General features: G+C 40.4%; 1 protein-coding gene across 3 annotated transcripts in view; it reads left to right on the plus strand.

Moving 5' to 3' along the window:
* Positions 1-12,155, plus strand: part of Tnfsf13b (TNF superfamily member 13b) — a 35,046-nt gene that overhangs the window by 13,660 nt on the left and 9,231 nt on the right. For 2 of the 3 annotated variants that reach the window (XM_028766330.1, XM_028766331.1), the window contains one exon: positions 1,490-1,546. The exons of the other annotated variant lie outside the window; for it this stretch is intronic. In XM_028766330.1, the coding sequence (XP_028622163.1) occupies positions 1,490-1,546 (57 nt within the window). The remainder of the gene's footprint in view (positions 1-1,489; positions 1,547-12,155) is intronic. 3 annotated transcript variants of the gene reach the window in all.

A 12,155-nucleotide genomic window follows, 5' to 3' on the forward strand; every position in this document is an offset into this window, starting at 1 on the left:
ATGTATATGTATATGTATATGATGTATATGTATATATGTATATATATGTATATATGTATATATGTATATATGTATATATATATGGTGAGTACACTGTAGCTGTCTTCAGACACACCAGGAGAGGGCACTGGATCCTATTACAGATGGTTGTGAGCCACCATGTGGTTGCTAAGAATTGAACTCAGGACCTCTGAAAGAGCAGTAAATGTAACCGCTGAGCCATCTCTCCAGCCCCTGTCTATACTCTCTAAAGCTAGCCCTCCAGAACCTTATCGTTAGACTTCTTGTCAATATCAAGACAGAATACACAAAAAGCCTTAGCATGGTATTTACCACTCCTGTCTGTCAGTAAATTCTGGCAGTTAGTTTCACTTTCAGACAAGTAGCTATTTAATGTTAGATTTTTCTTAAATGAAAATTATTTTAGAAAATCCTTATGAACATAACTCTTCAAGTATATGGTGTATGTAAAAACCAAAGGACCTGCCTGGGTCTATACCAGCTCTTCAGTGTATGTTATGATTTTTAGTCTAGCATTTTCGTGGGATTTCTGAGTATGTGAATGAGTGGGTCTCCTGTGCCCTCTCTTGGGCTATTTTGCTTCTGTTGGTTTATCCTGTCCAAGGTCAATGTGATAGTTTTTGTTTCATATTATTATATTTTATTTTGTTATTATTTTTTAAAAATGAATGAATGAATGAATGAATGAATGAATGAACGGAAACCTAGCCACAGGGTACAGGTTAACAACTGAGCTGTCATTTATGCCTGCTGGGAGAAGGAAGGTCAGTTTTCTCCAAAGAAGTGACACTGGGTATACCACCCACTCAGGGTAGGCTGCAAGCTCAGAAGTAGTTGATGAACATGTGGTGGGCACCACAGCTTTTTTGTGTTCTTTTGTTTGGCTATAGCTTGCTGGGGTTTTGCTTGTTTGTTTGTTTGTTTGTTTGGTGGTTGTTGTTGTTTTCTGTTTGGTATTTTGTTTTGTTTTGTTGGTTTTTGAAGGGTTTTATTATATTGAGTTCGTGCTTTTGGGTGTTTGTTTTGTTTGGTTTTTTCTCTTGAGAAAGATATTAAAGTTTGGTGGGTAGGGAGGGAGAGAGGATCTGGAATGACTTAGGAGAGGGGAAGACTATGATTAACATATGTTTAAATGTATTGTCTTATTTTAATAATAAAAATGTAAAAAAATCAAAATAAATAAATCTGCTTTAGAAATATCTCAATGGACCTGAGACTGAATGTTATAGATGGCCTCTCACTATACTCCCAAAACACTGAAGCTTCACCTTGGGTGTCAAGAGCTGTGTGTGCTTAAAGGGGGCAATTTCACAAAGACACCGTAAGGACTCCTGCAAGCAGTGTGAAGCTGTTACTGTTCCTAGGGGCACAGAGTTAGCTATGTCTTCTCTCTTCTTCGTGGTCTTCTTGCTTCTGTCAATAACTAAAACACTGTGGTTTTTTGTTTTGTTTCTTTTTTACTTTTCAGTCATTCAAGACTGTCTGCAGCTGATTGCAGACAGCGACACGCCGACCATACGAAAAGGTAATGACCGGCCATCCTCTGTCCACTTAGGATTCAGTCCAGCGTGGCTGATGCTTGTAAGTCTCAAGTCTACGGTAGTGTTTGAACTGCAGCTCCCATCAGACACCCTCCAGAGTTCTTTTAACAGGAACCTTTTCAAACTGACTAGGGAATAAGCACACAGACTAGTATCAGACAGTAAACACATGACCTCAGATTAAATTTTAGATAATCAAATCATGTTGAGCTTAGCTTTTATTGTTCGGGGAAGTGTTGGCTTCTACAGAAACACATGGCTATCTTCATGTGTTTGCCTCTACTCCTTGGCCGGAGATCTCCTCAGGGGATGGAAATGAGGCTGCCATGTCCTAAAAGCTATAATTTTATCCATTTTTAATGTCCAGTGAGAACTTAATGAAGGATTATTTCCTCTTCAGAGTGGAATGCTTTCAATTTGATTGTGCTTTCTCGAAGCTTTGCTAGTTTTAATTTTAGAAAGAAAAAAAATAGTTTTTCAATAGTAGCCAGACACAAAAATACACTTTTCACCCCATTTCCCAAATAACACCACCCACAACTTTGAGCCAGGGGAAGGGTCACAGCACAAGGGCTCAGTTGATAACCCCCCAAGGAGCTTGCTTCTCCTTGCAGGGTTTCAGAGGCTTCCTGAGGCTCTTTACCACACTGCTAACCTTGCTGTCCTCCTCTAGAAAACCCTTTTCTCTCCCTAAGCTAGTCCAGTTCCTCATAGATTCATGTAACCATGCTACTCTCGCTTGCAGTCCCATCCTGAAAACTAAATATCTGGGAAATACTGATGCACTGTAGTCCTTGACAAGATAAAATAATCGGTGAGCAAAAATGTTCAAGAAAGGAATGATCCAGCTGGTCTGCATATTTTATCTGTAGCTGTCTTTTCATTGGGGCACAAAGAAATGTGCAGTCACAGTGGCTTTTTCATAAACGAGTGTAACATTGTACTTTGTTGCATCACAGTGACCGTTTCTTCTGAGTGTAACATTGTACCTTGTTGCTATCACTCTCCCTCCCCTGCTTGAGTGAGGATCTGCTTCCTCCCTTCTGTTTTCTTACCACATGACCACAGGTGTTCCCAAAGGTTTTTCTCTCACTTCCTACAGACCTCCTTTTCATTCATAGTCTGCTACATTTGGCATGCATGCACACACACATACATGTGAATACACATGCACACACATGCTTGCACACACACACACACACACACACACACACAGAATCGTGCTGTATTTGTATTTGTCTTTCCAGGTCTGTGTCTCACTCCAGACAGGGACCTCTAGTCCCACCCACTTTCCTGTGAGTGTAAATAATTTCCTTCATCTTAGAGCTAGATAAAATTAAACTATGTATACGTACCACACTGCCCACTTATCTGTTGACGTATTTATTCAGTTTACGTACAATGATTGAATCACTGAGACTATTGGAATGTTTGTATTGAAGAAAATGTATGTGGGTTTTATTTCAATGGAGCTTGACCACTAATGACCAATGGGAGAGAAGAAAAAAGAATAAAGCTCATGAATTGATAAGTAAGGACTGAACACAGACAACTGAGAAGTAAGGGAAACAGAGCCAGCTAGGGCATGGAGATTTCTGAGGCTTTGGCCCCCAGCTAGAGTTTAGACTACACTTGATGACCAGGGATGGAGAAACAACTTAGGATAGTTAACAAGTGCAGGTTGGCCTTTGCAGTGAGTATATTTTGCATGTATACTTTTGTACATAATTTTAATGGTGTTAAATGCCAAACAGGTACCAGGGCATCTGAAAAGCTATGATTGCTTATAGCTTTTTGTTTCCAAAAACCATGTTTGCAGCATTCAGACATCAGCAACTGATTTTCTAAGAATAGAACTCAAGCCAGAAAAACTGCCTATACAAAACACCTCAAAAGGAACTCACATTTATTGAGCATACGTGGTGATGGTTCATGAGCACAGGCTCAGGTTGCCCCGGAAACGTTCCAACGCAGGAAGCTCCAGCACATTTTTATACCAGCAGAACAAAAGACAGTCAGTCGTATGTCAAAGCATTTTTCAAATGCTTTGCTACAAGTATCAGGTAGGTGGTGGCAAAGAGGGGAGAATTAGCTGTTGACATTATTAACTTTTGGGTTGGTGCAAAGAAACATTTGCTAACCCATTCTAAAAGTTTTGCTGGATAGCCACAAGGATAGAGTTTAAACACAGAAGAGGGGCAATGAATAGATAGATAGAAAGGGGCCAAGCAGAATGTGGTTTGTTTGTTGCTGTTACTTTTCTGTCCAGTGTGAATGGCCTCATTGGGCTACTGTTTTACATTCCCCTTTTGGGCTATGATCTTAAGTGTCACTCCAAATTGTACTGAATTTCCGGGTCCCTTTTTTGAAGAAAATTTTCTATTATAATCCTTGACTACTCTATACTTCTGTTTTTTAACAAAAAAAGATTTTATTTATTTTATGTATGCGAGTATGCTTTCACTGTTCTCAGACACACCAGAAAAGGGCATCAGATCCCATTACAGATGGTTGTGAGCCACCATGTAGTTGCTGGGAATTGAACTCAGGACCTCTGGAAGAGCAGTCAATGCTCTTAACCACTGAAGCCATCTCTCCAACCCCTACTCTATACTTCTTAATTGAGCTTAATTTTTCTCTTTTCTGTTGAGATATAAAACTATAGTGTAGATGACAAAACCTTTACAAAAATGCTTCATTTGTAAATATTTTCCCTTACTTTGAGGATATCTGCATTTTATTTTATTTTATTTTTTATTTATTTTAGAGATAGGGTTTACTCATGAAGGTTCAAGCTAACTCCTGAGTGTTGGAAGTACAGCCATGGTGTTACCATGTTGTTCAGAAGTATTTAATTTGAGGAAATCAAATTTCTTTATTGTTTCCCTATTGTTTCTCACACTTTGGTTACTATTACTGATGAACTTGTCAACAAACTCAGCAGCACAATCCACACCCATGCTTTCTCCCAATGATCACGTTTTTTTATTCGAGCCATTTGTACCTATATGTAAGCCACTGGGTCATTTTTGTCAGTTTCTTGTACGGTGTGGACAGTGTCATGCCGTCACCCATAACATGTAGATATTTCATTATTCTAGTGCCATTTGTTTGGAGGATTGCATCGTCTTGTCTTGACACACTTGTGAAGACCCAGTTGGCACGAGAACCATGGCTTTATTTCTGTACCCAGTGTTTGATTGGTTTATAGTTAAGCATTTGTGATAGAACCCAGCAGTACCTCACCAAGTGTAGCTTGATAAAAGTTAACTCTTCAGCATTGTGTGTCATTTCAAAGACTATTTTGGAGCCTTAAGTATCCTTGTCAATGAATGTCGCCTTTTCCATTTAGAAAAAGGACCACTGCGTTTGTAGAGAAGCTGTACTGACTCCAGACATTACCATCCAGATATTGCCATTTTAATAGTATTAAGTTATCAGCCCATGAACATGAGGCGTCTTCACATGTACTTATGCCTCCTGTGTTAATTTTAACAATATTTTATAAATTTTATCACGTGCATCTTTTAAAAACACACTGAATCAATTCATTCTTAGACATTTTGTTCATTTGAATTCAGTGTCAGTTTAGATAGCTATAATAGATCACGGTAAACTGTACTATTTAAGCAATAAGTTGTTTTCTACAATATTGGAGGCTAGAAAAGTCCAAGAACAGTTGCCAGGATGTCTTTTTGTATTTTGTGGTGGTTGTCTTTTCATTATGACCTTGAACAATGGATAAAGAGCCAAGATCACCTCACATTTCTTCTTTAAAAGATACCCGTACCAAGCTAGGCAGTGGTGACCCGTGACCTTAATTCCAGCACTCATGAGGCAGAGACAGGTGGATATTTGTGAGTTTGAGGCTAGCCTGGTCTACATAGTGAGTTCTAGGACAGTCAGGGCAACACAAAGAAACCCTGTCTCTAAAAACCTAACTAACTAACTAACTAAATGTCCGTATGTATGTATGTATGTATGTATGTGTGTATGTATGTGTATGTATGTATGTATGTGTCAAATACTTCCTGAAGGCTCTATCTCTGAACAACATCACTGGAACATAAGAAGACTTAGCGTGTGGGTTCTGGGAAGACATGAGCTCATTGCATAACAAATAATATCCAAAGATGGAATTGTCCACTTCAGTTCTACATTTTTTCCTTCTTGGCTGAAATGAAAATGACTTTGGGGAGTTGACCCTTTGTGAAGCAACTTAGCTAAAACCATTTGTTAGTTTTGCTGGGTTTAATATCTGTTCCGTAGATCACTGTTCTGTGTGTCAATAAATGGTCCTACTTTACTTCTCTCAGTTGGATGCCTTTCCTCCCATTCACTTTGTCTCCTGGCTGCTATAGCTACAATTCCAGTGCAGCACTGGGTAGCAGTAATAAAAGTCCTGTCCCTGATCACGCCAAGGAGCATTGCATTTACACTTACATGATTAATGTGTGATACAGAGTTTCTTGTGGTTTCTGGCTTCAGGACCAGGGTGATTCTGGCTTCACAGCATGAGTTAATAACTATTCTGGTTTCTAGAAGAATTTGAGGAAGTTATTGAAAGTGTCTGTTTATATGTCACCATCCTGGTTCCCTTAAGTTGCATAAACATGTTTAATAGTTCCATGTCTGGCATTTTAGGGGGATGGTTTCTGTTAAGGTTTTATTTTCTCTTGGGGTTGGTCCATGATTTACTTATAGTTTTGTTTGACTTCTAACCTTTTTTTTCTTGAAAATTAAAGAGTTTGGAAATCATATTGTGGTGCTTCTGGAAATCAGGTACTCTACCTATCCTATAGTCTCCTGTGGGTGACTATGATATTGTCAGCATAGTTATTTACTTGTTCAGTTGCTTTTCACCCATCTATCCATATATCCATCTATCTGTCCATCCATCCATCCATCCATCCATCCATCCATTCTTTCTTTCTTTCATCTATCCATCCATCCATCTATCATCCATCCATCCATCCATCTTTCCATCTGTCTTAGTTAGGGTTTTACTTCTGTGAACAGACACAATGACCAAGGCAACTCTTATAAAGGAAAACATTTAATTGGGACTGACTTACAGGTTCAGAGGTTCAGTCTATTATCATTAAGGTGGGAACATGGCAGCATCAAGGCAGGCATGGTGCAGGAGGAGCTGAGAGTTCTACATCTTCATCTGAAAGTTGCTAGCAGAATACTGGCTTCCAGGCAACTAGGACTAGGGTATTAAAGCCCATACCCACAGTGACACACCTACTCCAACAAGACCACACCTCTTGATAGTGCCACTCCCTGGCCCAAGCATATACAAATTATCACAACATCCAACTATCTTTTTATCCATCTATCATCCATCCATCCATCCATCTGTCCACCCATCACCCATGTATCCATCCATCCTTTCACTCATCCATCTGTCATCTACGTACCCATTCATCCATCTTTCCATCCATCCATTTATCCTTCTATCGATCTACCATCCATCCCTTCATCCATGTATCCATCTATCTGCACATCTGTATACACACTACATCCATGAAGTCTGCTCTGCTGTCTCTGCAGTCAGCCTGGTATGGTTCCCTCTCTGTAGTCCTAACTTCCATAGTTATTAATAATAAACACTAGAAGCCTGAAGTAAAACGAAACTGTTCTCCCTGATCTTTACAAATTGGCTCTGTACTTGAGCATTCTCATTCTAACCATTTGGCCTTAGCTGTCACCTCTTGCTGGCACAGAACCCAAAGGTCAGTTAGACGTGTGGTGTAATTAGCTTTAATTGTCAACTTGAAACATCTAGAATCACCTGGGAACAGAGCATCAGTGAGGTACTTCCTACCTTGGAAGGACAGCATGTCTGTGGGAGGCTAGCTTGACCGATACAGAAAGACACAGTCCAGTGTGGGCAGCACCGTTCCCTAAACAAGCAGTTTTGAACAGAATAAGAATGAAGAAATTGAGGCATCCAATCAAGGATGCAAAACCATGCATACATCTATTGCTTTCTTCCCTTGACTGTGGATATAATGTGACCAGTCGCTTCAAGCTCCTGCCATTGTGACTTCCCTACAATGATGGACTTATAACCTGGAATTATAAGTGAACATAAACATTTTCTCCCTTAAATTGCTTTTTGTGAGAGTGTTTTATCACAGCAGCTGAAGCAAGACTAATATAAAGTGTAAGCCAAACATCTTCTCAGGGTATTGTTGAGTTTGTGTCTGAGCCTGGATATGCTTGTTGCTCTCCAGACTCACTGACTGTGTGTGGAATCTTTCAAAGGTATATTTTCCCAAAGGCTTTAGTCGCCTCCTACTTCCAGGATGTTTGATAAGTCAACTGCTTGCCTAACCTCTGTCTCATGCTTCTGGTGGCTAAGATTGTGAGTTTCCTGGAGTTCTTTTGTCTGGTGCCAGCCTAAGGTGCTTCTTCTATCTGAGTGGAGTCTCCAGACACATCAAAATGTACAGCTTGGGGTGAGCTATCTCAGTGGGTAGAGGTACTTGCAACCAACCTGAGGCCAATCCCCACAACCTACAGTGGAAGGAGAGAACCAACTTCCACAAGTTGTCTTCTGATCTCTACGTGTGTTACACATGCCTGAACACACACATGCATGCACGCATGCACATACACATGTACACACATGTATGCTTACACACACACACACACACACACACACACACACACACACACACACACAAAGAGGTATGCTGTTTTATCACTATGGTGAGTACAGAAACTTCACATAAGGCAGTGGCTACCAGGAGCTCAGGACCCTGTCTCCATGGCTCCTGCCAAAATAAAGACAGTATGGTTAAGTGGGTAAGAAGAAAGTGGCACAGTTCTTTGTCACTGAGGCTTTGCAGCCTGTACTACTTCACTGACCCCACTAGCTTGTGTAAGCTTTGGTTAGGAGTTGCACACCTAAGAGGTTGAGTCTGTCCATTTTGCCAGCCCTGTTGTTGACTGGATCCTGGACTTTTCTACCCAGCTGTTCTTTCCAGTATCTTCCCATCTTCTCTTCCTATCTTAGATAAAGTTGTTGGATTTGACATGTGTCCTTCCAGTCCTCTACATGCATTTTTGGATGGTGATGTGATACATCTTAATGTTGATTTATATGCTGTTGAGATATTTAAAGTTGTGTTACCTGACCTCTCATCACATTGAAGCAGTTGGTAAATTTAAGATCAATAAACCTTCTCCTCCATTTACCAGCACATTGGTTATATAATCTACTCTGTTTTGGCTTACTGTACACTTCTTTCCTCTATTTCTACTTCTACTATACACTTCCTGTTCTCTATTGAGCAATTTTTTTACATATTTCTGTCTCTATTTTATAGGTTAATATATTCACTAACCACACAAATCTTGGTTTTCTCCTACATATCTGTTTGCCTGAGTTGTGTTGTGTTGACTAGCAGAATGGGCTACTGAGAAAATGCTCTTCTGTGTTTGTATCAATGTGCCTATTTCCTTTGTAAAAGTTTTTAAATGTTTATTTTATTTCATGTGTATGAACATTTGCCTGTATGTATGTGTGTATGTATGTATGTATGTATGTATACCTATGTATACCTGGTGCCTGCAGAAGTTGGAAGAGGGCATCAGATCCCTTAGAACTGAAGTTACAGATGGTGGTTAGCTTCCATGTGGGTGCTGGAAAGTTATCCTGGTCTGCACAAGAACAAGTGTTCTTAATATCTGAGCCATCTCTCAAGCCCCAATGGGGCTATTTCTTTGTATTTAAAGGGCACATGATTGGATTTAATTTCCAGTTTTACCATTCCTTTACCCAGGGAGTTTAATTGTACTGTAGGGACTCACCTCTGTGTCTTGGTGTTCTCTGCTCTTCACACAGAACCAAGGGAAAAACCAGTTTCCTCTCAGAAGTGGCTTTACTTTCCCACTTGACTTTACAAGGGATTCTTTCCTTTTATTAACGATCTCCTTTGGGTTTTTTTTTTTTGAGATTATAATATAATTGCATTACTTCTGCCTTTCCTTTTCTTCCTCCAAAGTCTCCCATATCCTCTCATTGTTCTTTTTTTCAAGTTCATTGCCTCTTGGTGGGCTTTCTTTCCTTTTAAAAAATCAATGACTATTCTTCTTATAAGTCTCTGGGTGGACTATGATGGTAGGGAGAATAGTGGGTGTTAAAGACGGGCCACAGCCCAGGCTGTGAGGCCCCTGTTAATTCCTTCTCCCGTGAGTTCTGGGAACTGAATTCAGGTAGACATGGGGCTCGGGAGGTTACTGGGATGGATGGGTAGGCGATGTACAGCAAAATGGTATTCTTTCAGTCACTAAGTTCATGGTGAGTTGTTGTGGTGACAATTGGAAGCTCACAGTGCTACCCCGAGTCAACCTTCCCAGAATGTCATAGTGCACAGAAGCTGTAGGATGTTCCTCAGTCTGATCTCTTCTTTCACCTTTTAGGAGTCCAGTTTTTTTAAAACATTTCTTTTTCCTTTTTTTTTAAAAAAATGGATATTTTATTTATTTACATTTCAAATGTTATCCCCTTTCCCAGTTTCCCCTCTGCAAACCCCCTATCCCATCCCCCCTTACCCTGCTTCTATGACTGTGCTCCCCCACCCACCCACTCACTCCCACCTCACCACCCTAGCATTCTTCTAAACTGGGGCATCAAGACTTAACAGGACCAAAGGCCTCCCTTACCACTGATGCAAGATAAGGCCTCTTCAGCTCCTTCAATTCTTCCCCTAACTCCTCCATTGGGGTCCCTATGCTTAGTCCAATGGTTGGGTGCGATCATCCGAATCTGTATTGGTCAGGATCTGGCAGAACTGCTCAGGAGACAGCTGTGTCAGGCAAGGAGTCCAGTTTTATACATGCTGGAAATCATCCACTTCCTAGTTCTAATTTCATTTGTTTTCCAAGACTTTTTTCCTCCCTTCTTCCCTCCTTCTCTTCTTTCCTCCTTCCTTCTCTCCCTCCCTTCCTCTTCCTCTCTCCTTGCCTATACTGTTCAACTGAGCACAGGTAGGTTAACCAGACTGGCTTCAAACTCCCAATCCTCCTGCCTCAGCCTTGTTCTGAGGGATTACAGGTGTGGGAAACAACCCCCTGCTCACCCCTTCAATCTAACTATATTCCACACACAAATCTCTTTCTTCTAAAACTTCTTTTGTATCAATTAAGTGAGTTTTTCTTTTTCCAATTTTCCAGATTCCTTGGGCTAACAGCAAGTTGTTTTTTTTTTTTTTCTTTTTCTGGATTGTCTGTAAAATACTCTGGAGTGCGTATGTATGAAGGGCTCTTTACCTTTTGGAGTAGTCTTTGGCCTCGTGAGGTTTGTCATTGACAAGTCTCATTTAAAAATGGCTTATGTATGCTTGTCTGTATTTGTTGGTTAATTTGTATGTGTATGTGTAGATATATGAGGTGTATACACATGTGTGTGTATGTGGAGGTCAGGGGAAGATGCCGTCCTCCCATATTACTCTTCTCCTGGTTCCCTCAGGACAGGGTCTCTTTATCAACTTTCCTGAGTTTTCTTTTGGTCAGACTATAAGACAGTCAGCCCAGTGGCCCCTCTTTTGTGCTTTCCTCAGAGCTGAGATTACTAGTATTTGGGAGATGACCAGTTATCATCTGGGTACTGGGATCCAAAATCCACCCCTTACAACTGTGCATGAAATATCCTTCACTGCCGTCTTTCTAGCCCACACCTCCCATTTCTGTTTCTCAGCCTCAGGGTCCTCAGTTACTTCCACAACCTTTGTAGCTATTCTGAGGCCCGGCAGCTACGTGCTTTCTTCATATCGCTCCAGAGTAGAAAGGGACAAGGATTCCCACTCAGTGGCACCTGGAGTCGTTCATGTACTCACATCTTTCAGCACAGGCATTTCACAGAGGTCAAGGAGAACTTTAACTCCCAATAGACTCAGAAGAGGGTGTATGCACACTTTAGGGCATATGCTTGCACAATGCGTGTGAATTATCTTTATGTATCAATACTGATGTTTTTATTCTATTCATGTTACTTTATGTTAACATAATTATTTTCAGGTACTTTAATACATTAATGACCTAAAACTGAGTTCATACCCTTTACATGAAACAATGTCTGCTTTTAGCTGATAAGAACAGCAAGGGTCAGGACTCTTGACACCAAATCTCCACATTGTTTGACATAGAGAGTGAGGCATGTCAGCTTAGAACATCTCTCAACAGAGGGGCATCAACAAAACCCCAAAGGTAGCACTTTTGTTTATCTGTAGTCTAACTACTATCCTGAAGTTCTAAGTATATTTTAAGTGGGCTGTGATATTTATACTTAAGTCTATAACTCCCAGAGCTATTAACAATTGGTCTAGTTGCCTAAAGGACTTAGAATTGACTCATCAGCAAATGTGCCAGGCTCTGGTGGCATTTGAAAACACAATTGACTTTAATCAATTCTGATATTGGAGGTTATAACCTGTGATTGTGTATGCCTATGTATTGTATTAAGTGTTGTGTGCACTGTGTTGTGTGTACCTGTGTTGTGTGCACTGTGTTGTGTGCACTGTGTGTATGCACCTGTGTTGTGTGCACTGTGCTGTATGCACCTGTGTTGTGTGCACCTGT

The sequence above is a fragment of the Grammomys surdaster genome, unplaced genomic scaffold (assembly GCF_004785775.1).
Source record: "Grammomys surdaster isolate TR1022 unplaced genomic scaffold, NIH_TR_1.0 167, whole genome shotgun sequence".
In the NCBI taxonomy this organism is placed as follows: domain Eukaryota; kingdom Metazoa; phylum Chordata; class Mammalia; order Rodentia; family Muridae; genus Grammomys; species Grammomys surdaster.